Source organism: Elgaria multicarinata, chromosome 3 (assembly GCF_023053635.1).
Source record: "Elgaria multicarinata webbii isolate HBS135686 ecotype San Diego chromosome 3, rElgMul1.1.pri, whole genome shotgun sequence".
Lineage (NCBI taxonomy): Eukaryota > Metazoa > Chordata > Lepidosauria > Squamata > Anguidae > Elgaria > Elgaria multicarinata.
In genome coordinates this window covers 115,892,877-115,920,477 of record NC_086173.1, presented here as the reverse complement: position 1 = coordinate 115,920,477, position 27,601 = coordinate 115,892,877, and the positions used below count along the sequence as shown (strand labels likewise).

The window sequence follows — 27,601 nt, the reverse complement described above, 5'->3', positions numbered from 1 at the left end:
CTGACTTATTTTTAAAGACGGAAGTTGCCGCTATTTCCTGCTGTGTGCAGGAGAAGCAGCAGGATCAAAACGGCCCCCTGAATGGGCCACATGCAGGTTGCTGACGTCCTCTTCAAAAGAGGAAGAAATGAGGGACAATCATACGGGCAGAAAAGTGATGGTAAGTAAATGTGGTTTTCTCCCATTTCATGTCGCTCTTAGTCTCACCAGCATGCTTTCTGGGAAATTAGTGTTTTGTGACCATCCATGCTCACCCTGGCAGCCATTTTATGAATGGGCAACTGCCCCATGGCAGACATTTTGTAAGAGTGTTCATAAGAAGCCTTCAAAGTTCCAAATGTGCCCATTCACCCAAAAAGGCTGGGGACCTCAGGGCTATAGCCTAAATACCCATACCACTGTAAATGATTACCAAACTTAGCAACATTATTTGCCAAGTGTTTCTTGCCATGGGGGATTTTCAGGGATTTTTCTCCATGTATTTTTTAAAAAAGTAGTGGTGAGTCAGTTAACAAGGTGAAACAAGCCTGCTTTCTTAATTTGATAAAGAAATGTCACTCAGCTAAAGAGTCGCAACTGGAAAGAAGTAAAAATATCCAGAAACAGAAAGACTATTGTATTTGCTATGCAATGTACCAATAAACTTGAAAATTCTGTTGGAGATTATACCGCATCTGATAAATGATTTACTTTGTAAGAGTTTGGTAAGCAAACAAGCCTTTTAAGTACCCTAATTATATTTTATTGTTACACATTTCATCCCTTGTACATCCCCCACCCCGCCCCCAAAACATTTCCATTCACAGAATTCACAGAATTCATTAAGAAACTCAACTATTTACATCAAAATACTCAGCAGGACACGTAATTAAGAGCTGAGAAAACAGCTCATTCCAACTCTAACCTGAATTTGATCACTTGTGCATCTATCTACATACAGTATTATTGCTTGGATCAGGTCCCATCTAGATGGAAAAAATGGCTCCAGAAATGGCTTCAAAATGGCTCCACTTGGTTTATTAACTGTACAGAAATAGCACTTTTCACAGAGAATTTGCTAACCGCTTAAATCAGGAGTAGTCCCACTGATTTCAGTGGAACCAAACCTGTATATATGCGCGCGCATGTGTGTGCAGTATTTAGTAAGTGAATTGCCCCTTAAACTTGAACACCTAAACCAATTACTCCAAAACTGTTTGAATACCACAATTGATCACAGAACACATCATGATTAAAGTCAGGCCAGGTGATACCAATATTTCAGCATCGCTGACTATTAAGGCAGTACATACATAACAGAGCTGTGGAGGAATACAAAAACTCATCCATAATCAGCGTAAACACGCAGAGTTGCACAGTCTATGAAACTTCCAAATCGTTAAAAATTGATGTGTTGCTTTCCTTCTCTGCTGAAATCATAAATTAATGAGCTACATAAACAGCAATTTAGCAGACATCTGGATCGTCAGAATCTTTTGTAACTATTGCTCGACATGCAAAGCCGTATATACCAAGAGGTGGAAACGTACCATAGCTCTCAGTCTATGACGTTTTGCTCCATACCATACTTCCTATATATTTTAAACAAATGTCATTGACATCTACATTCCAATTAGCCGGATATTATGCTAGATCACATAACATAGCTGCATAAACCTAGGAGTGGCCAGTACATTCCATGATACAGAATTTTCTGATTTCAGGTCATATTCTAGTTTATATATTATATAAATAATTATATTACATGTATGCTATAGGTAAAGCCCAATGGATAGGTAGGGTGCATATTTTCCAGATAGTTCAAGAGATTTGCAAGATCTGTCCCTCTTTGGACTTTTTTCCTCATGATCTAGATTTAAAATCTAATGAAACATTGCCAAAGACAGACTAGGAAATGGGCGCATTGACTAGATATGGCAGGCCTGCCACCTTCTTCCTACTTTATCTCGCTAACATGCACATTTTCCAGCCAAAGTTGGAAAAGCAATTAAAGCATTATCCAAAACAAATTGATCGTACCTGAAGGTTAAGTTAGTGGAGTCACAGATCTACCTGATGGGTCTTTTGCTCCTCCCAAAGTATCTGGATAATGCAAACTTTATTGGACTTTATCAACAACACACATATCTGTAGATTGCTCAGGATCCCATGAGCCAACGCACTGACAGACCTACATGTTAAATATTTCAATTATTCTGGTTTCATCAGGGATTTTGGCACAGTCACCAAGTTCTGTCTAAGAAGATCCCTGAGAATTGATTAAATTAGTAGTATTTCATCACAGCTGAAACATCTAGCTTAAGGGGTCAACTTGGTGGTGGTGGACGTTCAAGCCAGCTTCTTATTGTTCTCCACATTCTGCACTGCAGCTAAAAACTCAAGAAGGAGCTTTGCTGTTTTTCTGGGCCGTTCCACGACCACAGTGTGTCCACAGTTTTCCAGAATGTGTACTTGGCAGTCAGGAATCGATTTTGCTAAAACATCTGCTCCCGAAACATCCAGAACCTAGATGAGAGGAAAAGGGGTCAAACGCAAGAAAGGGAAGGATGCCACCCACGTGGCAGGCTCTGCATCATCACAGAACTGGGAAAAATGCCGAGGGCCATCTTAGGGCAACCTTTTGCAGCGGCCCAGCTCCTGAAATCAGTGGCTTCTTCCAGGACATTCTTAAGCATTCAACAAGGCTGGAATTAGAATACAACTGCAATACGGCCAGGAGTGCCTATTCTCAGCTTCGGCTGATATGCCAGCTGCACCCCTTCTAGAGTCGGAAGACCTAAAGATGGTAGTGCACGGAGTGCTAACTTCGAGGCTCGACTTCTGCAATGCGCTCTACATAGGGCTACCTTTGTGCCTAGTCCAGAAACTTCAACTAGTTCAAAATATGGCAGCCAGGCTGGTCATCGGTACACCTAGGGGTGTCCACATTACACCAGTTTTAAAATCTCTTCACTAGCTGCCAATTAGTTTCTGGCCGAAGTATATAGTGTTGGTTATCACCTTTAAAGCCCTACATGGTTTGGGTCCAAGTTACCTGCTGGATCGCCTTCTGCCATACAATCTGCCCCACACACTCATGTCCTCTGGGAAGAATCTACTTTAGTCAATCAAAGTTAGGCTGACAGGTATTACCCAGAGGACCTTCTCTTCTGCTGCTCCCAGACTGTGGAATGGCCCGCCGGAGGAGACTCGTCAACTTAATAGTCTATTAGCATTCAAGAAAGCTATAAAGACTGATCTCTTCCGGCAGGCCTATCCAGTGGAATTTTAAGATGTTTTAGAATGTTTTTAGGATGTTTTTAACAATGTATATTATATTTTAATTCAGTTTTATGCATTTTATATTTACTGTTGTTCCCTGCCTCAATCAGAATGGAGAGGTGGGTAAGAATTATTATTATTATTATTATTATTATTATTATTATTATTATTATTATTATTATTATTATCTTTGCAGATGCATATTTTATTTTATTAATTGTAGTTTGTTATTTATAAAATACATTGTCCCCAATGGGACTTTTCCTCCCGATGCAAATAATCACTGGGGGTTGCAGGGGGAGGGGAAGGGAGTGGGGAGACACCCAAGACTGCTGTGAGGGTCAAACCGTCAAAGTTTGCCTCCTACCTGTACCTGGGTCCTAATCAGGGGGCCATTCCTGAGGGTTTCTCTCAAAAGCACTCAATCACAATCACACTAATTGTGTGAATGGTGATGTGGCTATTTTGGCCCATAAATAAACATAAGCCGAGCTACACTGGAAAATAAATCACACGAATAAGAAGGGAGAACTAAAGACAATGAGGATGTTAAATAAATAAATTAATTAATATTCTGATAGACAGAGTGTTAAACAAGAATCTAATAAAGAACCAAAATATTGAATTGCTTTTTCCTCCAATGTACTTTAACTCACATTTATATATTCCTGCTCATCTGCAGGGCAGCCTTCGCCAACCTGCGCTTGACTTCAATTCCCAGCATCCCTCAACCAGCATGGTGGATGCTGGGAATTGTAGTTCAACAGATCTGGGCTGTACCAGGTCGGGGAAGGCTGCTCCAGGGTGCTGCAGTACTAAAAGTCATCCTGCCATAGGAAACTCACACAGATCCAACATTTACACACATAGAGGCCTCACCACCACTGCCACCAATCCCCCAATTCCCCACCAGAGCCCTTCTTGCTTTCACACCAATACACTTTACACACTTCATACCTAAGGCCTTTACATTTGGCAGTCATTTGAGTGCTTATTTCATCCTTTGCCTGGGGTGTACACTGGTTTATTCCTACTCCAGCATTGCTGCAGTTCCAGAGCAACCATGGAAATTTGAGGTGGGGGAGTGGAGAAAGATCAACCATGCATTGGGAATAAGGGTAAGGAAACCGGGCTTTAGAAAAGGGGCTAGGACTAGTCCCATTCATCCAGTTCAGCGTCTGTTAGCTTTTATCCAGCTCTGCCCCCGTTAGCTTTTTTCCTGCTCCCTCAGAAATAATCAATTCCTCCCACTCATCGCTAATTTCTTCACATGCCCCTTCTCCCCTTCCTGCAGTCACGTTTTTTCAGCATTTCTCTTAACCCTGGCAGGAAGTCTTAGAACAGCGTCTCGCTCCTTAGAGTTGTCATGGAAACGCCTCTCTCACCAACTACAGAGCTGGTGCAAATGGCTCCTTCTCCTAAAAGGCAAACAGAATTCCGAGTGAATTGGGATTCACCCCAATCCTGTCTTCCTTCGGCCTCTTGTGTGACACGCCTTCACCCTAATCCTACAATTATTGTACAGGTGCGGGAGCTCTTATGGACACATGGAGCCCTCGTCATTTCAATGAAGTCAGAAGACTTCACCAGTTTTAAAATCTTTACAGTGGTTCCCAATTTGTTTCTGGGCAAAATATAAAGTGCTGGTCTAGGTCCTACGTGGTCTATGTCCAATGTACCTCAGGGGGTGCCTCCTCCCTATGTTCCAATCCTCCACATAAGGTCCTCCGAGGGTCATCTGCTGCAACTGCCTAATGAGATATTTGCAGTCACACGCCAGAGGACCTTTTCCTTTGCTGCCCCTCAGCTGTGGAATGACCTACCGGTGGAAATGCGCCTTGTCCGGGAAAGCCGCCAAATGGCTTGACAAAGAAAGATAAGACCAGCCGGTAGCTAGGTAACGAAGGTGTTTATTTACAGAAGCTAAACAGTGCAGGGAAAGGAGGGGAAAACGGGGGTTTGACAGCAAAAGTCAAGCAACAGGAACAGTTCAAGGGGCAGGCTTGTAGAGTAGTCAATGTCCAGTCCAAAGTCAAGGGAGCGTGGCAAAGAGGAGATTCGATAATGCAGTCCAAGTTCAAACACAGCCAACAGTCAGCGACAAACCAGTAACACAGTCCAGAGTCAGGGGCAACAACAGGCAAGACGTAGTCACAAACCGGTCCAAGGTCGAAGCAGGAATCCAGAGTAGGCAGACGTGGTCACGGGGTCCGGGAATCAAGACAGGAATCAGAATCCAGGCATTCAGGAACAAGGCACGAGGTCACAAGATCCAAGAGCAAAGGCTTCCGCCAGAATGCTCAGATAATCTCTGACAACTTTGCAGGGCTCCCAGCTGCGCTTTTATCCTTAGTCAGAGTGCTGAGTCATGGCCTCTCAGCTGATCCCTAATTGCCCGGTGTTTCTGGTGGAGGCGGCGAGACCGGCGTCTGGTTGCCTTCTCCGCCCGCAACTGGCTGAAACCAGGCTTCTCCGCCTCCTCCTCAGACCTCTGCGGCTCCTCCGTAGTCTTTGCTGGCATCAGGCCCTCAGAGCTAGCAGAGGTCCCAACTGGCCTTGACTCTTCTCCCTGAGGCTCTGCCACAGTCTCTGCCAGTCCAGCCTCCTCACTACCTGAGCTGGACTTCTCGGTACTAGGTCCAGCCTCTGCCACCTCCTCCTCATCTCCTGACTCCATCTCTATGCAGGGCATGACACTACTCCACCCTCCATTATCCCCTTCCCCCGAACCCCGAGGGCCCGGCTTCCTGGGATAACGGCGGTGGAAGTCATGAACCAAGATTGGTGCGTGGACATCCGAGGCTGGTTCCCATGATCGCTCCTCAGGGCCATAGCCCACCCAGTCAATCAGATACTGGAGTCGACCATGGTGCCTCCGAGAGTCCAACACCTGTGCCACCTCAAATTCCTCCTCCCCATCCACGAGTACTGGAGCAGGAGGAGGCCCTGCCCCCGAATCCGGCCACACCCCAGTCGCCGGGACTAGCAATGAGTGGTGGAAGACTGGGTGTATGCGTAACGTCCGAGGAAGCTGTAGCCGGAACGCCACTGGATTTACCTCTGCAGTTATCAGGTACGGCCCCATGAACCGAGCATCCAGCTTCCTGCACGGCCGTCGAAGAGGCAGATTTCGGGTCGACAGCCAGACTCGGTCCCCGACCTTTAAGGGAGGTCCTTCCTGCCGCTTCCGATCTGCCCCGGCCTTGTATGCTTCCTTGGCTACCTCCAACTGTTCTAGAAGCAATGACCGAGCTGCCTGCAATTCCCGCAACCACTGGTCTGCTGCAGGGACCGCCGAGGAGGGAACGACTGCTGGAAACCATCGAGGATGAAACCCCCCTGTTGAGAAAAAAGGGGTCTGCTGGGTGGAGGCATGGACCGAGTTGTTGTATGCAAACTCCGCCAAGGGGAGCAACTCCGCCCAGTCATCCTGCTGATAGTTTGTATAACAGCGTAGGTACTGTTCCAGCGTGCCGTTAGTTCGCTCCGTCTGACCATCCGTCTGGGGATGGTATGCTGACGACATGTGGGCCTTGATGTCTAACAGCTGGAGGAGACTCTTCCAGAACCTAGCCGTAAACTGCACTCCACGGTCTGAGACTATTCCCTCTGGGAGGCCATGGTACCTGAACACCTGATTTACAAAGAGCCTCGCCGTTTCTTTTGCCGTGGGCATCCCTACGCAAGGTACAAAATGGGCCATCTTCGAAAATAAATCTACTACCACGAAGATGGTGGTATGGCCTGCAGACAGAGGAAGGTCCGTTATAAAATCCATTGAAATCACCCGCCAGGGACATGAAGGAGTCGCCAAGGGGTGCAGTAGCCCCGCCGGCCGCCCCCGCAAATCCTTTGCTCGGTGGCAGACTGGGAAGCTTTGCACATAGCGGGCAACATCCGCTCGGACCCGAGGCCACCAAAATTCCCGAGTCAGGAGGTGCAGCGTTTTGCACAGTCCAAAGTGCCCGGCAGGCTTTGAATCGTGACACAGACAGAGCACAGTGTCCCGACACGGCCCTCCCGGTACATAGAAACGGCCCCGATGATACAGAAGGCCGTCCCGCATGGAAAACGGAGTGGGGGGATCGTCCCTGGCATGTGCTGCCACCAAAGAGTCCTGACCCTGTAGGTCCCGAATCTGGTCGATCAACGTGGAAGCTACTGGTGTAGCCGCAAAATGCTCCGGACGCAGAATTGTTGACCGCTTCTCCTCCCCCAGCTCTGTTGCATATTCGGGCTTCCTGGATAACGCGTCCGCCTGTCGGTTCTAGGAACGTGGGATGTACTTGAGTTTAAAATTGAACCGGACGAAGAACAGGGACCATCACTTCTGGCACTGCGTCAGTTTTCGCGCCGTCTGTAAGTACTCCAGATTACGATGGTCTGTTCTTACCTCCACCAGGTGCGCCGCTCCCTCCAGCAAGTGCCGCCACGCCTCAAAAGCTGCCTTAATGGCCAGCAGCTCCTTCTCCCAGATGGTGTAATTTCGTTCTGGGGGCGTGAGCTGTCTGGAGTAGAAGGCACAAGGCAACAACCGAGAGGCCTCCTTGTTTGGCTGCAGCAGCACCGCTCCGATAGCGACATCCGAGGCGTCCGTCTCGACCACGAAAGGGGTCCGAGGGTTGGGATGCTGCAAAATCGGGGAAGAGGTAAACCTAGTTTTTAGCCTCTCAAAGGCCTGCTGGGTACTCGTAATCCACTGGAACGGGGCTTTTCCACGGAGCAACTGTGTGATAAGCTCAGCGAGGGTTGCAAAATCGGGGATGAACCTCCGATAAAAATTTGCGAACCCCAAGAATCGCTGAACCTCCTTCCTGTTCCTAGGAGGCTCCCAGGACAACACCGCCTCCACCTTTGATTGGTCCATCTCCACCCCCTTGGCTGAGATCCGGTACCCCAAAAATTCCACCTCCGTCAGATCGAACTCGCATTTTTCCAATTTGGCATAGAGGCGGTGCTCTTGGAGTCTGCGAAGCACCGCCCGCACATGGACGTCGTGGATGGTCTGGTTCGGGGAATAGATCAGAAAATCGTCCAAGTACACAATCACGAACCGATCCAAGTAATCCCGGAACACATCGTTCACGAAGTGCTGAAATACCCCGGGAGCATTGCAGAGGCCGAAGGGCATGACCGTGTACTCATACTGGCCATATCGGGTCATAAAGGCAGTCTTCCATTCATCCCCGGGTCGAATACGCACCAAGTTGTAGGCTCCTCTTAGATCCAATTTTGTAAAAACGCAGGCATGACGAAGGCGTTCCAACAGCTCTGGGATCAGGGGTAGCGAGTATCGGTTGCGGATGGTAATTCTGTTCAAGGCTCTGTAATCATTACAGAGGCGGAGTTCGCTCGTGTTTTTCTTCTTCACGAAGAGGACCGGAGCCCCTGCAGGCGACGTGGATGGCCTGATGAATCCCTTCCTCAGGTTGGACTCCAAAAAGTCCCATAGGGCGGCCAGTTCCGGTTCAGACAAGGAATACAGGCGCCCCACCGGTACAGGGGCCCCTGGAACCAAGTCTATGGCACAGTCATATGCCCGGTATGGAGGCAGTCGCTCAGCCTCCTTTTTATCGAAGACTCCTGCAAACTCCTGATATTTTGCGGGTAGACTGCCAGAAGGTTCCCTGGGAGTTGTTTCCAGGACTGCAGGGATCCGTTCGGGCCAACAGTGCTCCTGGCAGTAGGGCGACGCAAACAGCACCTCCCGCCGAGTCCACGATATACAGGGATCATGCTGGGTCAGCCAGGGCATTCCAAGAACCAATGGGAAGTGCGGAACAGCAGCCACAAAAAACTGGACCCGTTCCACATGGCCCTGGATTTCCATAGTCAGCACCTCCATTTGTTGGGTCACGGGGCCTGACTTCAGAAGCCTTCCATCAATGGTCTCCACCGGCCGGGGTTCTTCCAGTCGCTGCAGCGGAACCTGATGCTGGATGGCAAATCCCAGGTCCATAAAGCTATTGGATGCCCCAGAGTCTATCATGGCGCCCACTGACATCACCTGGCCCTCCTGCCCCCTAAGGGTGGCTGTGACCAAGAGCGGATCCCTTCGGGGTTCTGAATGGGGTGGGGTAGCGGCTGACACCGGTTCTCCCAGGCTTCCAACCCCAACTAAGCCTGGGAGGGTCCGTTTCCCGACAAGGGGGCCCCTCGCTGCTTGAGGGGACACACACGGGCAAAATGGCCCCCCTGCCCACAATAGAGGCAAAGCCCAGCTCCTTTTCCGCTGCTGAAAGGTGTGGACGGGCTCCTCCCAGCTGCATCGGCTCCTCTGGTGGGCTAGGCACAGGAATCCTGGTTGGAGTGGCAGGCATCTCTGGAGAAGCTGCAGGACCCCGCAAAGCCCACCCATCAGACCTGGGCGTGGTCTGTACTCGGGCTAGCCTGCGGGCGGTCAGCCTGCCATCAATCCTGGCAGCTTGTTCCATAAGCAGAGCGAGGGACTCAGGTGGAGCAGCTTGGGCCAGTTCATCCAGAATGTCATCTGAGAGCCCATACCGGTACTGGGCTTGGAGGGCGCTATCATTCCAGGTCAAGTCCTGGGCGATGAGGCGGAACTCAGTGGTGTACTCCCTCACTGAGCCCTTCCCCTGGTGCAGTTGATGGATGCGCCTCTCCGCTGTCTCCATCCTGACTGGATCTCCCCAGGTTGCCAGCATTTCCTTTAAAAAATTGTCCAGCTGGTTCAGGAGAGGGCTGCTCTGAAGCAAATATGGGGTGGCCCATCGCTGTGCTGGTCCAGACAGGAGGCTGATGAGGAAAGCCACCTTGTGGGTGTCCATGGGGAAATCCTCTGGCCGGATTCGAAAATGCAGCTGGCATTGTGCCACAAAGCCTTCCAGCTGCTGCGGATTGCCAGAGAATTTCTCAGGCAGAGCAGCCAAACACTTACTCCTTCGAGGGGGGGGGGCGGGGGTTGAGCAGCTTGCGATTGTAACACAGCCACGGCCGTTTGCAATTGAGCCACCAGCGTCTCCAGCTGCTGATTCCTCTGCACTAACTCTTCCATTGCTTTTTCTTTTCTTTGTCAGCCAGGTCAGAGATTATTCTGTCCGGGAAAGCCGCCAAATGGCTTGACAAAGAAAGATAAGACCAGCCGGTAGCTAGGTAACGAAGGTGTTTATTTACAGAAGCTAAACAGTGCAGGGAAAGGAGGGGAAAACGGGGGTTTGACAGCAAAAGTCAAGGAACAGGAACAGTTCAAGGGGCAGGCTTGTAGCGTAGTCAATGTCCAGTCCAAAGTCAAGGGAGCGTGGCAAAGAGGAGATTCGATAATGCAGTCCAAGTTCAAACACAGCCAACAGTCAGCGACAAACCAGTAACACAGTCCAGAGTCAGGGGCAACAACAGGCAAGACGTAGTCACAAACCGGTCCAAGGTCGAAGCAGGAATCCAGAGTAGGCAGACGTGGTCACGGGGTCCGGGAATCAAGACAGGAATCAGAATCCAGGCGTTCAGGAACAAGGCACGAGGTCACAAGATCCAAGAGCAAAGGCTTCCGCCAGAATGCTCAGATAATCTCTGACAACTTTGCAGGGCTCCCAGCTGCGCTTTTATCCTTAGTCAGAGTGCTGAGTCATGGCCTCTCAGCTGATCCCTAATTGCCTGGTGTTTCTGGCGGAGGCGGCGAGACCGGCGTCTGGTTGCCTTCTCCGCCCGCAACTGGCTGAAACCAGACTTCTCCGCCTCCTCCTCAGACCTCTGCGGCTCCTCGGTAGTCTTTGCTGGCATCAGGCCCTCAGAGCTAGCAGAGGTCCCAGCTGGCCTTGACTCTTCTCCCTGAGGCTCTGCCACAGTCTCTGCCAGTCCAGCCTCCTCACTACCTGAGCTGGGCTTCTCGGTACTAGGTCCAGCCTCTGCCACCTCCTCCTCATCTCCTGACTCCATCTCTATGCAGGGCATGACACGCCTGTTGACTTCTTTTAATGTCTTTAAGCAGGTATTAAAGGCTCTTATTCCAGCAGGCCTTCCCATTTAGGACTTTACTGTTGATTGTTATAGGTTGTTTTATGCCGTATTGTTTTATTGATCGTTTTATCCTGTTTAAATTGTTTTTAACATTTTGCACATAGGGGGATATATTATTATTATTGTTGTTGTTGTTGTTGTTGTTATTATTATTATTATTATTTATACATAGGAATAGTGCACACAGATCTCCATCAAAATGAATGGGGCAGCCTGTGAAAACCTGACTCTCTGAGAGATTGGCATGTGCTTCAGAGCCTACCTGGGGCTCTGAAGCAGGTTGGTTCTCTTCGCCAATATTCTTTCCATGATCTCTGATGCCATTTAACTCTTGCAAAAGGCTGGGATCTTTAGTTCTCCTTGGTTACACAGCAGGCAAATCAGTAGCACCTACTGGATAGGTCATGAACTATCAGGAATTCTGAACTTGCAACTGGTGAAGCAGAGTCTGGTCTACAAAGCCCTATCCCAGAATATGTCTGCTGATCTTCCAGTTGCCATGGGGCTCTTTGTTGCTCTCCCTGTTCGTTAATTTATTATTTATTTATTTATTTATTTATTTTATTACATTTATATACCGCCCCCCAGCCGAAGCTCTCTGGGCGGTTTACAACAATTAAAAATAGTAGACATTAAAAGTATACAATTTTTTTAAAAAAAACATAAAAACAGTATAAAAACAACCACAGGATCCATTTAAAAACAACAATTCTTGGGTCCATTAAAACAAACTTAACGTTATTAAATGCTGCTTAAAATGCCCGGGAGAAGAGAAAGGTCTTGACCTGGTGCCGAAAAGATAACAACGTTGGCGCCAGGCGAGCCTCATCGGGGAGATCATTCCACAGTCGGGGGGCCACCACTGAGAAGGCCCTCTCCCTTGTTGCCATCCTCCGAGCTTCCCTCGGAGTAGGCACTCGGAGGAGGACCTTAGACGTTGAGCGCAGTGTACGGGTAGGTTCATGTCGGGAGAGGCGTTCCATCAGGTATTGTGGTCCCAAGCCGTGTAGGGCTTTATAGGTTAAGACCAGCACCTTGAATTGGGCTCGGAAACATATAGGCAGCCAATGCAAGCGGGCCAGAATCGGTGTTATATGCTCAAACCTCCCTGTTCCAGCTATCAATCTGGCTGCCGCATTTTGCACAAGCTGCAGTTTCCGGACCGTCTTCAAAGGCTGCCCCATGTAGAGGGCGTTGCAGTAATCTAATTTGGAAGCTACCAAAGTATGGACAACTGAAGCTAGGTTATCCCTGTCCAGATAGGGGCGTAGCTGGGCCACCAACCGGAGTTGGTAGAAGGCACTCCGTGCCACCGAGGCCACCTGAGCCTCAAGGGACAAAGATGGTTCTAGGAGAACCCCCAAGCTACGAACCTGCTCCTTCAGGGGGAGTGCAACCCCATCCAGAACCGGTTGAACACCCCCCATCTGATCAGAGGAACCACCCACCAGCAGCATCTCAGTCTTGTCTGGATTGAGCTTCAGTTTATTAGTCCTCATCCAGTCCATTGTCGCAGCCAAGCACCGGTTCAGCACATCCACAGCCACACCTGATGAAGTTGAAAAGGAGCAGTAGAGCTGCGTGTCGTCAGCGTACTGATGACAGCGCACTCCAAAACTCCGGATGACCGCACCCAACGGTTTCATGTACATGTTAAACAGCATGGGGGACAAGACCGACCCCTGTGGAACCCCATACCGAAGAGTCCACGGAGCCGAGCAATGTCCCCCAAGCACCACCTTCTGGAGCCGTCCTGCTAAGTAGGAGCGGAACCACTGCAATGCAGTGCCCCCCACTCCCAGCTCAGCCAGACGTTCCAGAAGGATACCATGGTCGATGGTATCGAAAGCCGCTGAGAGATCAAGGAGAATCAACAGAGTCACACTCCCCCTGTCTTTCTCCCGACATAGGTCATCATACAGGGCGACCAAGGCTGTTTCCGTGCCAAAACCAGGCCTGAAACCCGACTGAAATGGATCCAGATAATCAGTCTCATCCAAAAGTGTCTGGAGCTGTCCCGCCACCACCCGCTCAAGGACCTTGCCCAGGAATGGAACATTTGCTACCGGCCTGTAATTACTAAGATTTTCCGGGTCCAAGGAAGTTTTCTTCAGGAGTGGTCTCACTACTGCCTCTTTCAGACGGTCTGGGACCACTCCCTCTCGTAGAGAGGCATTAATCACCTCCTTGGCCCAGCCGGCTGTTCCATCCCTACTAGCTTTTATTAGCCAAGAGGGGCAAGGATCCAGAGCAGAGGTGGTTGCGCAGACCTGTCCAAGCACCGTGTCAACATCCTCGAGCTGTACCAACTGAAACTCATCCAAGATTACAGGACAAGACTGTACTCTGGACACCTCACTAGATTCACCTGCTATAACACTGGAGTCTAAGTCCTGGCGGATTCAAAAGATTTTATTCTGGAAGTGCCTGGCAAATTCATTACAGCGGGCCTCAGATGATTCTACCATGTCCTTGGGGCCAGCATGTAATAGCCCCCGGACAACTCTAAAAAGCTCCGCTGGGCGGCAAATTGAAGATTTAATAGTGGCAGCAAAGTATTGTTGTTGTTTTTGCGGCCCTCAGGGCCCCTGAATATGCCTTACTATAGGCACTTACCAATATCTGATTGCATCCGCTAGAAGTTCATCTCCACCTGCCTTCTCCTATTTTGTTTCATCACTTTGGTTAATCCTTTGTACTTACTTATTACTCATTTACATTAATTGCCAGGGTGTGGAAGCAAATTGACTTGATGTACCTGATCTTGTTTTCCCCAGATGATCTGCGTTGTGGCTTTGATCTTGCTCATGCTTTCATAAAGGGAGTTTCTTGACTTTTCATCTACAATCTCTAAAAATACTTTCCAAGAAAGAAAAAGAAGAAAGGGGGGGGGAGAATCAGTTTACCACATGTTGGACATGGGGCTGTAATTACTGTGGGCAGAGTTTTTTAATCCTTTGTCAATGAAACGGCAAAGAAGGAAAAGGTTTTCCATAAGGCGAATAGTAAAACGAATGCTTGCACAGCTATCGGAAGGTGCGCAAAAGAGTGTATCTATTTGTTTGCGAAATTTGTTTGCTGCTTTCCACCAACTGGTGCTCAAGAGTTCTTCTCCTTTCAAGGACAGACCTAGACAAGATCCTAGGTATGTGGCTAGCACCAAGTTCAGCATGGTCGTGTTGGGTTCTTCCCAAGCCACCCCGCTCCTGGAGTGCATGTTCCAGGAGTGTCGATACTCTTTCAGACTGAGGGCCGAATTCCATTCCTGCAGCTGCATTCCAGTGGTGGGCGGGGCCAAAGGGGTGGGCCCAAAAAAATTAAAATACCATTATATTGTAGCCTGAAGTTCTTCCTGACAGTAACTAAGGCCTAATCTACACCACGCAGGATATAACACTATGAAAGTGGTACATGGTATGTGTCAATGGGCCCCAACCGTTGTCAGTGCACTTCAATACTGCTATAAAGCAGTACTGTGGCTCCTGCCTCTTATATGCCGCTTTCATAGGGGAATATCCTACTTGATGTAGATTAGGGCTAAGCCTTAGAACAGACATTTCAACCTTTTAAAATAGGGGGGAAAGTTACACAAAAGGCCAAAACCCACCAAATGATCAGTGGTTGGGTGGAAGGAGCATGGCCAGGGGATGGGGTGTGGCCATCTGGAGAACCCTGCAGGACTGGGACCCCACATGGGTGAGATTGAGCAATGGGCCTGAGGTTCAATACCCTTGGTTTAGGCAGACATGCGTGCACCGGGGCATCATAATATCATGCATATTTCCCTACCGATGGAGCACACAACATGGTACATCTGAATAAATATTAACTGGAATGAGAAAGTTGGGAACAAGCCAGCTCAGCAATGGCTCTTCAATTCTGAGATCTACATGCCTTCAGCTGCACCTTGCACTGCCAAATCATAACTATTAGACACAATAGTCAAATGGATTATATTACGATTATATTAGATGCAGACAAAAGATCCACAGCACACGGCTATCACATTCATTCCCAACTTGTGAGTTTCCCAGAAGCACATGGCTGTTCCCTGTGGAAAACAGAATGCTAAACTAGATGGACCTTTGATCTTGCATTATGCAGCTGAGTCCTGATTTTGTTCTTGCAGTGGCAAACACAAAATTTTGAACCTGCCATGTTGCTTCAGAACTGGGCATTCATTCAAAGCTGGTGTCATGCTAGCCTTAGAGCCAAACTATCCCAAGGGAAAGGAGGGTTCTACATCCGATACACTCCGGGCTTCAGAGAATGAATGTGCTAAGACTAGGGATGTACGGATTTTGTTCAGTCCATTCCATCTGCATTTTGCAGACGGTCAGGCATTTTCCATTTCGTCTTCCGCTCATTGCTGAGTCGGATTTTTTTTAGGGATGTACAGGAATCTCATTCCACTTGCGCACTAATGCACATTAAGACAACTACACATTAAAACAAATGCAAATCCCTGCAAAAGGTTAAAAAATGTTCTGCAAGTCCACAGAATCCGTACGACTCAGAAAAAGCTGGTCCGCTACAGAATCCGCAGGTCGGATTCATAAAAATCCAAACCCATTTGAACCCATTGTGGATATCTCCAACATCCCTAGCTGAGACACGCACATCCCTCCACACGTTAGAGCCATCTGGAAGTGCCCTCCATCAGGGCCCAGGAGGAAATGATGCAACACACTTACATTTTCGGTAAAAGTCATTGTGTGGGAGGCGAACATCAACGAGGCCCTGCAAGATCTGCAAATACATAATGGTGCATTAGAAGAACAGAATCATAGAATCACAGAATAGTAGAGTTGGAAGGGGCCTATAAGGCCATTGAGTCCAACCCCCTCGCCCCCCGCTCAATGCAGGAATCCACCCTAAAGGCACACCAGATTCATTTGCTGGCACTCTTATTTACGGGGGAGACCACCAGGAGCAGCCTCAGTCTGGATGCACACAGCATCTGGCAATCAGACCCTCACATACTTGAGTGTTCAGCTTGTGCCTTATGCGGTGCAATTAAGGGGGACGTCTATTTAAAGAGACATTGCAGCAAGAGCTTGCGGCAAGGCACTGTGTGAAAGAAGTCCCTTTTGTGTTGCTACAAGAATAAGAGCCACCACAGAATTTATTTCAACAAAGGAGCGACATATTCCTGTCGGGTAAAAAAGGAAATGTCTTTCATATAGGAAAATTGGAATCCTCTTGTCAGAAAGGTTCCTGGGGGGAGGGGGAGGGGAATGTGGGCGGGGGGGTGGCGTAAAAGTCCTAACCTCCAGTAATTCTTTAAAAAAAATCATCCTGGACACTTAATTTAAGATTTGGCTTTCCCTGCATCAACCCACACAGATCCTTCACAACAGAGAATATGCTCTCGTTACATTTAGTTCTCACTTTTGCCTCTTGCATACAAACCCAACAAGATGTCCAAATACCCACAGGACAGAAAGTGTGTGTGTGTGTGTGTGTGTGTGTGGTGGGAAGGAATTAAAGCTAAAGAGAGGGAAAGTAATATGACCCTTTTGGAGAATGTTAAAAGGTCTCACAATTCGGTCTCACAATTAGGTGTGATCAGCAGTCAAGCAGGTCCTAGGTTTAATCCTTGGCTGGGAAAACTCCCTGTGTGAAACTACTGAGAGCCACTCTTGTATCCAACTCAGTGCCCAGGGACACAATGTGTCCATGGACTCTCTTGGCACCCATTAGGCTCCCTGCCCCCCTGATTTTTATTTTATTTCTTAAGATTTCATCATCATCATCATCATCATCATCATCATGGATGCTGACATGCTGCAAAGTGTTGCCCTCCAGGAGAGTGGTTCTGTGTTTTCGAGCTCTGCCCAACTCTGACTTGTTCTTAGGTTTTTGAGCAAGTTGCTTTCCTTTTAGTCCTCACCAATTTGTCTGCTTAGAAATGAGACCAACCATGCCCACCCTTTGATGAATGGGCAAGCACACACACAAACACACACCATGATGGCAGCCATTTTATGAGCATGCTCATGACCCACGCAACATTCCAAATGGACCCAACAACCCAAAACAAGTTGCTGTAGACAATGCTGAGCTACACTGACCAATGGTCCAGCACAGTATAAGGCAGCTTCCTATGTTCCCAAGTGTTATGGGCCATCCTGGCTGATTTCTGTAAACAGCTCAAATTGCGAAAGTGAGGAAAGGACAACATTCTTTCTAGACACTTTGGTGGAGTTTGGGGTAGAATTCATTGTTTAAAAAACTCACTAGACCTCATGGGTTTCGAGATAAGGCACCATGTCTAGGGTGACCATATGAAAAGGAAGACAGGGCTCCTGTATCTTTAATAGTTGTATAGAAAAGGGAATTTCAGCAGGTGCCATTTGTATGCATGCAGCACCTGGTGAAACCCCCTCTTCATCACAACAGTGAAAGCTGCATGAGCCCTGCCCTCTTCTGTATCTGATCAAGAGGGCAGGGCTCCTGCAGCTTTAACTGTTGTGATGAAGAGGGAATTTCACCAGATGCTGCATGCATATAAATGGCACCTGCTGAAATTCCCTTTTCAATAAAACTATTAAAGATACAGAAGCCCTGTCTTCCTTTCCACATGGTCACTCTAATCATGTCTGAAAGGCACAGAAATGAGAACAGAAGGCCTACAAATGTATGATATTTCAAAGTCTTACAGTTTGTACACTTGACAGGTGACTGAGGAGCCATTTCATATTATTTTAGTGGGGTTAGAAAGATGGGCAATATGAAAATTCTCTGTATATCTTTGAAATGTTCTGGGGAGAAAACAGGGGCTTCCAATAGTATGGGGAATCATGCGGACCATGTCTAGCGAATAGAGAGAAGCTTCTGCATTAACAGGATAGTTATCACAGGATTAGTGTACGCCAGCCAGTTACAGGCCAATATTTGCCACATACAAAACATTGCAGTGTGTTAATCTAATGTTTACTAAAATAGCATCCAGCGATCAGAAACCACATCTGGCAGGGGGTTACACAAGATTCTGAATTAAAGACATCCCTACTATTCACACTTCTTACCTGCTGGGGCACTTTGAAGCGAACGTAAGAACAGAGCTTCATCATGTCTGCCATTTCCTCAGGGGTGGATGGAATTAAAGGAATCCTGTCCATGCTCTCGGACTCCTTCAGTCCCCGCAGTTGCTTAATAAATTTGCTTTCTTGTGCATTTGGCAGCCCTGCAGTGAAAGGAGAAGAACCTCCTACTTACTAAGGTTCAAAAAGGCTACCATGGTATTCCTCCAACATTTCAGCCACAGGAAACATATGCATTGTTTCTTAAAACACAGGTAGGGAAAAATTAATGTCACGTCCTGACTCTGGAGTCTCCAAGATGGTGCCCACAGGTACCAATGTGTCCACAGATACTTTTCTTAGCACCCACCAAGCTTCCTGCCTCTCCCGATTTTTATTTTGTTTCTTACGGTTTTTGATTTTTTTTAATTACATTCAAAACATTTAACTGGGAAACTGGCATGCTGCAAAGCGAAGAGATGCCTCCCAGCGCCATCTTTATTGGGGTTTAAAAGGTCAGTTTTATCTTTTGAAACCCAGACCCCACCATCACCTTGAACTTAGGTTCTTGAGCAAGTTACTTTTCTTTTAGTTTCACCACTTTAGCTTCTAGGAAATTAGTGTTTTCTGATTGCCCATGACCCCCCCATGGCAGCCATTTTATGAATGGGCAAGCCCCCCTCCACAGCAGCCATTTTGTGAGAGCACCCAAGGCACCCTCTCAAGATTCCAAATGTGCCCAGTGACCCAAAAAGGTTGGGGACCTCTGAGTTCTAACTCAATTGTATCTTCAAGTACGCATCTGATACTTGAGCTATATAGGATGGAACTATAAATTGAATTAAATGCACAGCTGTCACAGAAAACAGCAATTATGGATTTAGTCTCCTTTGCTGCAATATCTAGGATGACTCATCTGTGTCCTGATGCCATAGTGTTATCCGTTTCTCACTCATCACTGGCTGCCATCAGAAAGGGGGTAACTAAAGGCACAAGTCTTTGACACCAGGATATAGCCAAGTTGCTCTAAACTTTCCCCAACCTGGTGCACTCCAAATGATTTGGACTACAACTCCCACAATTCCTGACTGTTGGTCATGCTCTCTGGGGCTGATGGGAGTTAAAGTCCAAAACATGTGGAGTGCACCAGGATGGGGGTGGCTGTTCTAGACATTACTGCAAGAGGGTGGGGGAATTACAAGCATAGTTGTTTTTAATAGCAGCCACACATTTAATATAATGTGTAGTTCCTTCCTTAATTACTTAGGTGCTTATTGAGCAACATTGAGCAATGTTGCCATTGAGCAACATTGATTAACAGGGATTGGTCTGTTTGAATTGCAGCTTCTGCTCCTCCCCTCCTTTTCAGGATTCTCCTTTTCAGGTACTTAGCCTCCAGTCTGCTGGAGAGCACAAGGGCTCTCGGCCTGTGGCTCTCTGCCGTGGGCGCGAAGCCGGTCAAGCGGAACTTCTACTCTGGAGGAAAACCCCAGCCACGGTCCGGTCGCTGCCACTTTCTGATTCAGGATACGATCTTCTCATTGTCTCCTCTCAATTCTTTTCTCCTCATATCTGTTCCTTATGGCTCGTTCCAATCTCGTCTCTCCTAACTTAGTTCCTATCCGGTGTCTCCCCTCTTCTCAGCTGCCTTTTTCGTGTTCCTTATGGAACTGTTGCTCTCTTGCTTCTAAGGCCCCTGTCATCCAGGACTTGTTTATCTCTAGGTCTCTCCACCTCCTTGCTTTTACTGAGACCTGGCTTCCTGCCCATGATACTGCCATCTCTGCTGCCCTCTCTCTTGGAGGACTCTCTTTCTCTTTCTCTCACACTAGTCACCCAGAGGGTCGGGGTGGTGGTGTGGGTCTTTTATTATCTAGTTTGTGCCAGTTCCAGCCTCTTTCCATTCCATCTTCACATTGCTTCTCCTCCTTTGAGGTACATGTGGTGAGGGTCTTCGCTCCATTGCGACTGCGGATTGCAGTTCTGTACTGCCCCCCAGGCTCGTCCTCAAAATTTATCTCTGATTTTGATTCATGGCTGTCCTTTTTCCTCTCCGATAACTGTCCTACTCTTATTTTGGGTGATTTCAATATTCATGTGGGTGACCCTCAAGATGCTGCAGCTCTACGATTTTGCTCATTATCTTCCTCTTATGATCTTAAGCTTTGGTCTGATGCACCCACACATTCCCTTGGACACTATCTGGATCTTGTTCTCACTCGGAATTGCTCTGTGTTGGACTTTTCTACTGCTCACTTTCCGTTGTCAGATCATCACCTAGTTTCTTTCAATATTACTCATAATCCTCCTCCTTCACGTCCCGCTTCTCGCTCTTGTCGCAACTTGCAATCTATCAATTATGAGGCTTTTTCCCAGTCTCTAGCCTCCTCCCTTCCTTCTGTCTTTTCGGCTGTCTCCTTGGACTCAGCTGTCTCCTCCTTTAATTCCTCCTTATCTTCAACTCTTGATAACCTTGCTCCATCTACAACTCGGATAGTTCGCCCTTCTCAACCCCAACCGTGGCTCACCTCTTTCCTCCGCTACCTTCGCTCTTGTTCCCGGACAGCTGAACGCCTTTGGCGTAAGACCAGGGACAGGGCGGACTTTGTCCATTACAAATTTGTACTCTCCTCTTTCTCGTCTGCCATTTCATTGGCCAAACAGCAGTACTACTCAACGCTGATCCAGTCAAATGCTAGGCATCCTCAGTGGCTCTTTGCGTCCTTCAATTCTCTTCTGAAGCCTAATCCGCCATCTCTCCCTGCCTCTCTGTCTGCTAATAACTTTGCCTCTTTTTTCAATGCTAAAATCCAAACTATCCGCTCTGATCTGGCCAGCTCTGCTCCTCTTCCAGTTCCTGTTCCTCATCTGTCAGTTCCTCCTGCAAATTTCTCTGCATTTCCTTCGGTCTCAGCGGATGAACTGTCTACAATACTGCACTCTTCGAAGCCTTCCACTTGTTCTCGTGATCCGATTCCTTCTCGTGTCTTTATTAATCTTATTCCTGCTATCCTCCCTTCCTTGCTTCATATTATTAATCTTTCTGTGTCCTCTGGTTCATTTCCTTCTGCTTTTAAACATGCTACAGTCTCTCCCATTCTCAAGAAACCTACTCTTGATAGGCTATCTCTGTCTAACTACCGACCTGTCTCTTTGTTGCCGTTTGTTTCAAAGATCCTGGAGCGGGCAGTCTACTCTCGCTGTCTTGACTTTCTTTCTAGTAACTCTGCTTTGGATCCACTTCAATCTGGATTCCATCCTCTGCATTCCACCGAAACAGCCCTTACTAAGATCACCAATGATCTCCTAACTGCCAAGTCTAAAGGCCATTATTCCGTTCTTATTCTCCTTGATCTAACTGCAGCCTTTGACACGGTTGATCATGATCTTCTCTTAGATTCCCTTCATGACCTTGGATTTTGTGGCTCTGTCTATAACTGGTTTGCCTCCTATCTAGCGGGTCGCTCTTTCAGCGTGTTGGCTAATGGCAGCTCGTCTTCCTCCTTTCCCCTTTCAGTAGGGGTTCCGCAAGGCTCGGTGCTTGGCCCGTTGTTGTTTTCCTTATACATGTTGCCCTTGGGCAAGCTTATTCAATCTCATGGCCTCCAATATCATCTGTACGCCGATGATACACAACTATATCTGTCATCTCCGGAACTTTCTCCTGATGTTCACGATCGTATCTCGGCATGTCTTTCAAATATCTCAGCTTGGCTGCTTCATCGTCGTTTGAAACTCAATATGGCAAAGACTGAATTGCTCGTTTTTCCTCCTAAACCTTCTCCTCATCTCTCATTCTCTCTTACTGTCAATGATGTTACGCTTACTCCAGTCAAGGAAGCTCGTAGCCTTGGCTTTATATTTCACTCCTCGCTCTCCTTTATTCCTCATATTGAGGCAGTAGCTAAATCTTGTCGATTTTTCCTGTATAATATTGCCAGGATTCGATCATTTTTGTCTGTCTCTTCCGCCAAGACGCTTGTTCATGCACTGGTTATTTCACGGTTGGACTACTGCAACCTTCTTCTCTCTGGCCTTCCTTCTTCTCACATCAGTCCGTTGGTTTCTGTTCACCACTCTGCCGCAAAGATCATCTTCTTGGCTCGCCGCTCCGACCATGTTACTCCGCTTCTGAAATCTCTTCATTGGCTTCCAATTCACTTCAGAATCCAATATAAACTTCTCCTGTTAACCTTCAAAGCTTTTCACGGTCTAGCTCCTTCCTATCTCTCCTCTCTCATCTCACACTATTGCCCCGCTCGTGCTCTTCGCTCCTCTGATGCCATGTTTCTCGCCTGCCCAAGGGCCTCTACTTCCCTTGCTCGGCTCCATCCATTTTCTTCTGCTGCCCCTTACACCTGGAACGCTCTTCCAGAACACTTGAGAACTACAAGTTCAATCGCAGCTTTTAAAGCTCAACTAAAAACTTTTCTTTTTCCTAAAGCTTTTAAAACTTGATGTTGTGCAGACTTTATACTGTTAGTTTTACCCTACCCTGTGCCTGCTCACCCTACCCTGTGCCTGTTTGCATTCTCTTCCCCTCCTTATTGTTTTACTATGATTTTATTAGATTGTAAGCCTATGCGGCAGTCTTGCTATTTACTGTTTTACTCTGTACAGCACCATGTACATTGATAAATAAATAATAATAATAATAATAATAATAATAATATTGAACCAAGAGCAAAGGGGGATTCCAACAACTCAAGGTCCCAGTTGTTTGAACTCTGCTTCCCCCCAGTGTCTATTATGCAAACCCTGGGCATCCATCCCCCCCCCCAATTCCTCAGAAGTCAAGAGTTCATTTGTGTTGCTCACCTGCAGGACAGACAAGACTTAAGCTGCAGATCTCCGCTGGGTATTCAGCAGCGTAAACACCAGCAACATTCCCACCCATCGAGGTTCCGACTAGATGAAAGGGTTTTCTGTTCAGATTGATACATTCAACAAACTGAAAGATCAAATGGGCAACAGAACATTAGCACACTACAGGGCAGCCATTTCACAGAGAGCTGGGAGAGATCAGAGGTGTTCATTTCAAAAGGAACAGCAAAGCAAACTATCTTGTGAGATTCCATTGCACAATGCCAGAACAAAGCTGTCTCTGTCTGATTGCATCAACTTGCTTCCATTTCTAAAGGACAAATTTGTACACAGCCTTCCAGCTTATCAAGTCACTGCCCTGCCCTCCATTGGGGCAGGGCAAAATCCCCAGGGACATAAAAAAATGTAATTCTGTTTCTGCGGAGGAGACTACCGGACTCTAAACAGTCCACTGACAGCACTAGAATTATTTCATAAAAATACAAATGGCTTCGGGATCAATAAAAACCACTGCTCCTATCCTGAGCAGTTCACAATCTAGAATACTATTGTGGGAGAGAGCATGGTCTTGCCACAATTATTCACTTATGTAACTCTTCTGGGTGCTGAGCCCTTCTCTTCCATATTCACAACTGCCCTGACACTGAGCTAAATGTAGTGGTAACAGGCCTTTGGTAGCAGCACAAGGGAGACTTTGTCTGCAGGGATACTGCTCAGTTCACTTAAAAGTAGGAAAATGAGCACGTCTCATAAACAGACCCCCCAAAATATAAAACAAAATAACCATCTTGTCAGAGGAAAAGGTTGTGAGCTAAGGATTTGGAGACAGTGCTCTGGGATGCTGCGTCTGAACTGTGGTTTTATACATTTCATATACTTAAGTTTATGGAAGCAGCATTCTGACAAATGAGTCACTCATCAGGCACTGAGCCACTGACAGAAAGGAAGGAGACATTTTTACAAGGTAAGAAAAGCTTCTTCAATGACATTCTTGTAACTCCAGCCCATTGGGAAAGGTACTTATTAGCCACGTTCGGAGATCTGATTACTATGGAATATAGAGGAACCCATTGGCATCAAAGTGAGTCCTGAGCCGCCGGCCAGTCCACCTGCTGCAACTTCTCATGCTCATTGGTGAAGTCGGATCTTCAGAGGGCAGGATTTGAAGAATTACGGAAATTAAGGATTTGAGGGTCAGAGTGCTGACCAGAAAACCTTTGAGATGGTGATGTGAATAGCTGGTGAATGCAGGAAGTATGGAAAACTTTCAGGTAGCTCGATCCAGTGACTGACGTTGTTGAGATGGTGGGTGTCCCAATCACTCAAGGGAGGGCAATGGGGTTCCCAGTGCTCACTCGGGTAATATTCTCAATCCCGATTATGTCTGGAGTCCACTGAGATTGGAGATTGGTCTCTACGCCACTCTCGAGTCTCATGGCCAGATAGAGGCGGTGGTTCACGTTGGGAAGGAGAAGGGTCCTGAATCTCTCCCTCTGACACTGAGGTTGAAGGTACAGGACCTGGTCTCGATACCAACAGATTATCGTGAGCCATCAGTACCAAGACGGAAAGTTGCAGAATAGGCACCCCCAACACAAACCCCCAACATGGCGGTATCTGTAAAGGAACAGTCGGTTCCAACGTCTGAGATTTTGAAGATTTATCTTTCTTCTTCCTCTTGTGTTCGACAATGGCCAACTTGGCAGTATGAACCTTTTTTAAAAGTTTTTCACAGTAGTCAAAGTCAGCGATCATCCAGGAAATGGTGAATCAGAGGGGCCTGCAGTTGTGGTCGACATTCCTCAGTTCTGAGAGGAAATTGTGACCTTCTTTGTGGCCGTGGTTTTTGAATGATCTGCAGCCTCCAAGGCCCTTTGCCAAAGCAGAGCGCAAAAGCGATCTGTTCTATGGCATTTTGTTTGGTAAACTTTGAGCAAAAATGGCAGGTCTCTACAACATGTGTTTCACCCAAACACAGTAGGCATAAAGAGTGCCCATCCAACGGAGGAAGCTGACTGCCGCATTCCAGGTGCTTTCGAAAGGGGGCCATTATGGCCATACGGTCCAACGCGGCCAAAAAAGTGACAAAAAAATTAAAAATTTAAAAAATATTTTTATAAGAAAACTAGTAACTATAGAAGAATAAGAATAAATGGAAATAACTCTCTCAGCACTTTGCTTTCCTAAAAAAATGCAGAAGTTCCCCAAAAGACGCCCGTCTAGAAAGTTGGTTGAAAGAGAACGGAGGAGAAGGGCAGGAACCCACGGACATGCCCAGTAGATGGTGGGGGAGGGGTTCCCACCGAAAACATTTTCCTTGGCTATGGAAGTTTCCGAATGAACTCCACGCAGACGCAGAGCCCATATGTGTGATGCACAGAGACCACGATGAAGACTTTCAGGTAGCACCACCTCCGTTCCAATGCTGGCATATAACTTTGGGGGGTTGCTGTAACCCGTCCTCTTTTTTTTGATACAATATAACCTCATCTTGAAAAATAAAAATGAAATTCCTCCTCACCAAAAGTCAAGTCATTTCAGAACAATAAGCTCAAAACTGGCTCCTGCACTCAAGGATGTGGGACCGAGAGAAGGCTGCAACAGTGTTGAGGGCCATGTCTGGAGTCTTTACCTGGTGTATCCTTTTCACTTGCCCATAGATGGAGAAGTCATCCAGGGATGACCGTGTAGTGCCCTCATGACCCGGCATGTCAACACAAATCAAGTGCAGGTTCTTCGGAAGGAACTGCAGAGAACAAACACTAAGTTTTAGGGAGCTGGAGGAGATGTTTTACTAAAGCAAATAATCAAAAGCAAGATCTAAACAAGTTTCCAGCCACTGCCATTCTTCTAAGCACAGAGTTGCCATAGCTCAGTGGTAGAGGCCCTGAGAAGGTCTCCGGTTTAATCCCTGGCATCTCCAGGCAGGGCTAGGAAAGAATCCTGCCTGAAAACTTAGAGTTGCTGTCGCTCAGTTTCAATAATATTGGGCTAGATGGACCAATGGTCTGATTCAGTCTAATCAGCTTCCTGGGTTCTTTTCTATGCAATGGGAAGGGTTGAATGGTATTAATACTGACAAACTATTACATAAAAACAGAACCCTATGGGATTCTGGGATACAAGTGGGATGCAGAATCCTCATTCCATTAGTGGAAGCATACTGCTTGCGGAATGAGACTCCCACATCCTCTCCTCCCCGCTGCAGCCCCTCTGTGCATCCTCCAAGTCCCCTCTGAAGGGCTCTCTCCAGGGAGGACTTGGAGGACGCGCAAGGGGAGGAGAGAATGACGAAGTCCCATTCCGCAAGTGATATCCCCCTACTGGAGGAACAAGGATGCTGGATCTAGGCCATATAAAATACTTATTACAAGAGAAAAAACGCCTGCACCATCACCTTGAAGTGCTTTATGAGAGTCCAAGCATCCTCAGCATAAGTTATTTTTAAAGACACACGAGATACACGTAAGCAAGACTGCATAGTCTCTTTTTCCCAGTCACATCATCATAACCCATTTCCAAAGTTAGCAAACAGCAGTCCCATCAAACCCAGAAATAAAGAGTCTCCAGAATAAAGACAGACTCCCTGGCACATGCAGTGATAGGCCAAGTATTCCACAGAGCTAACAGGGACAAGCACAGGATGTTCAGTTCGTACATCTGGCTTCCTACCGTCAGCCTGTGGATGATCAGGAAATGGTACCTACCTTCCCCCTTATGTCCAACTGGGCACTATCCCAACCAGAAGAATAATCTGGATTTAACCTCAAGGCTGATTCATACATTACTTTTGTAATACAGATGACAACACAAACCCTATTGCCCTAAGGCTATTTTCAGTGCTGCCTAATAATATATGGATTTTTATATAGCAGATAGGCACTTCTCACGCCGACATCAGGAGCCCCATGGGCTATGCAGTACACACATCCAGGGGCAGTGTCAGTTCACCACAGAAACGTGGTCTGGGATAGCTAATCCACTGTTAAGGCCACATGTGAACCAGCCTTCAGCAACACCTTGGCATAAGAGCAACAGCGTTCTCTCACTGTTTTACTGCCAGAGAAACAGAAGCGTACCTTGACTACAGAGAGCCACATATCTTTGTGGGCAGAGAATCCATGCAGCATGAGCACAGAGACTCTGTGGCCGGGTCTCCCTCGGTAGGAATAGCAAAACTGGTAGCCGTCGTAGTTCACATATCTAACTTGCATGCCCAGCGCTCGACGCCAATACCTGGCAATAGCAAGAACATGACAGACCAGAAAAGGACACAGTGCAGCGATTACAGTGCAAGAGTCAAAACATTTGTATCCTGGCCTTGCTTTGCTGAATTCAAAACATACTCCTCCTCTTTTCCACTTACGCCCCATCTTACTCCTCCCCTTTTCCACTTCTGTCCCAACTTATCAGACACTGTCCCTGTCCCACCCATAGTAGAGCAACACACTTATAACATAGGGGCATGAGGAATCTTAGTGTACGAGTACTGGTGGCTGTTACCATCCTGGTTCTGG

The 27,601-nt window shown here is 47.3% G+C and overlaps 1 protein-coding gene across 2 annotated transcripts in view; it reads right to left on the bottom strand.

Moving 5' to 3' along the window:
* Positions 1–245: 245 nt before the first annotated feature.
* The window catches only part of ABHD6 (abhydrolase domain containing 6, acylglycerol lipase), a 51,271-nt gene continuing 23,915 nt past the window's right edge, over positions 246–27,601 (bottom strand). For both annotated transcript variants that reach the window (XM_063121338.1, XM_063121337.1), the window contains exons 3-9: positions 27,164–27,320; positions 25,717–25,830; positions 23,079–23,211; positions 18,267–18,424; positions 15,930–15,984; positions 13,994–14,094; positions 246–2,505 (exon numbers count right to left, since the gene is read on the bottom strand). In XM_063121338.1, the coding sequence (XP_062977408.1) occupies positions 2,329–2,505; positions 13,994–14,094; positions 15,930–15,984; positions 18,267–18,424; positions 23,079–23,211; positions 25,717–25,830; positions 27,164–27,320 (895 nt within the window). In that variant the 3' untranslated portion in view covers positions 246–2,328. The remainder of the gene's footprint in view (positions 2,506–13,993; positions 14,095–15,929; positions 15,985–18,266; positions 18,425–23,078; positions 23,212–25,716; positions 25,831–27,163; positions 27,321–27,601) is intronic.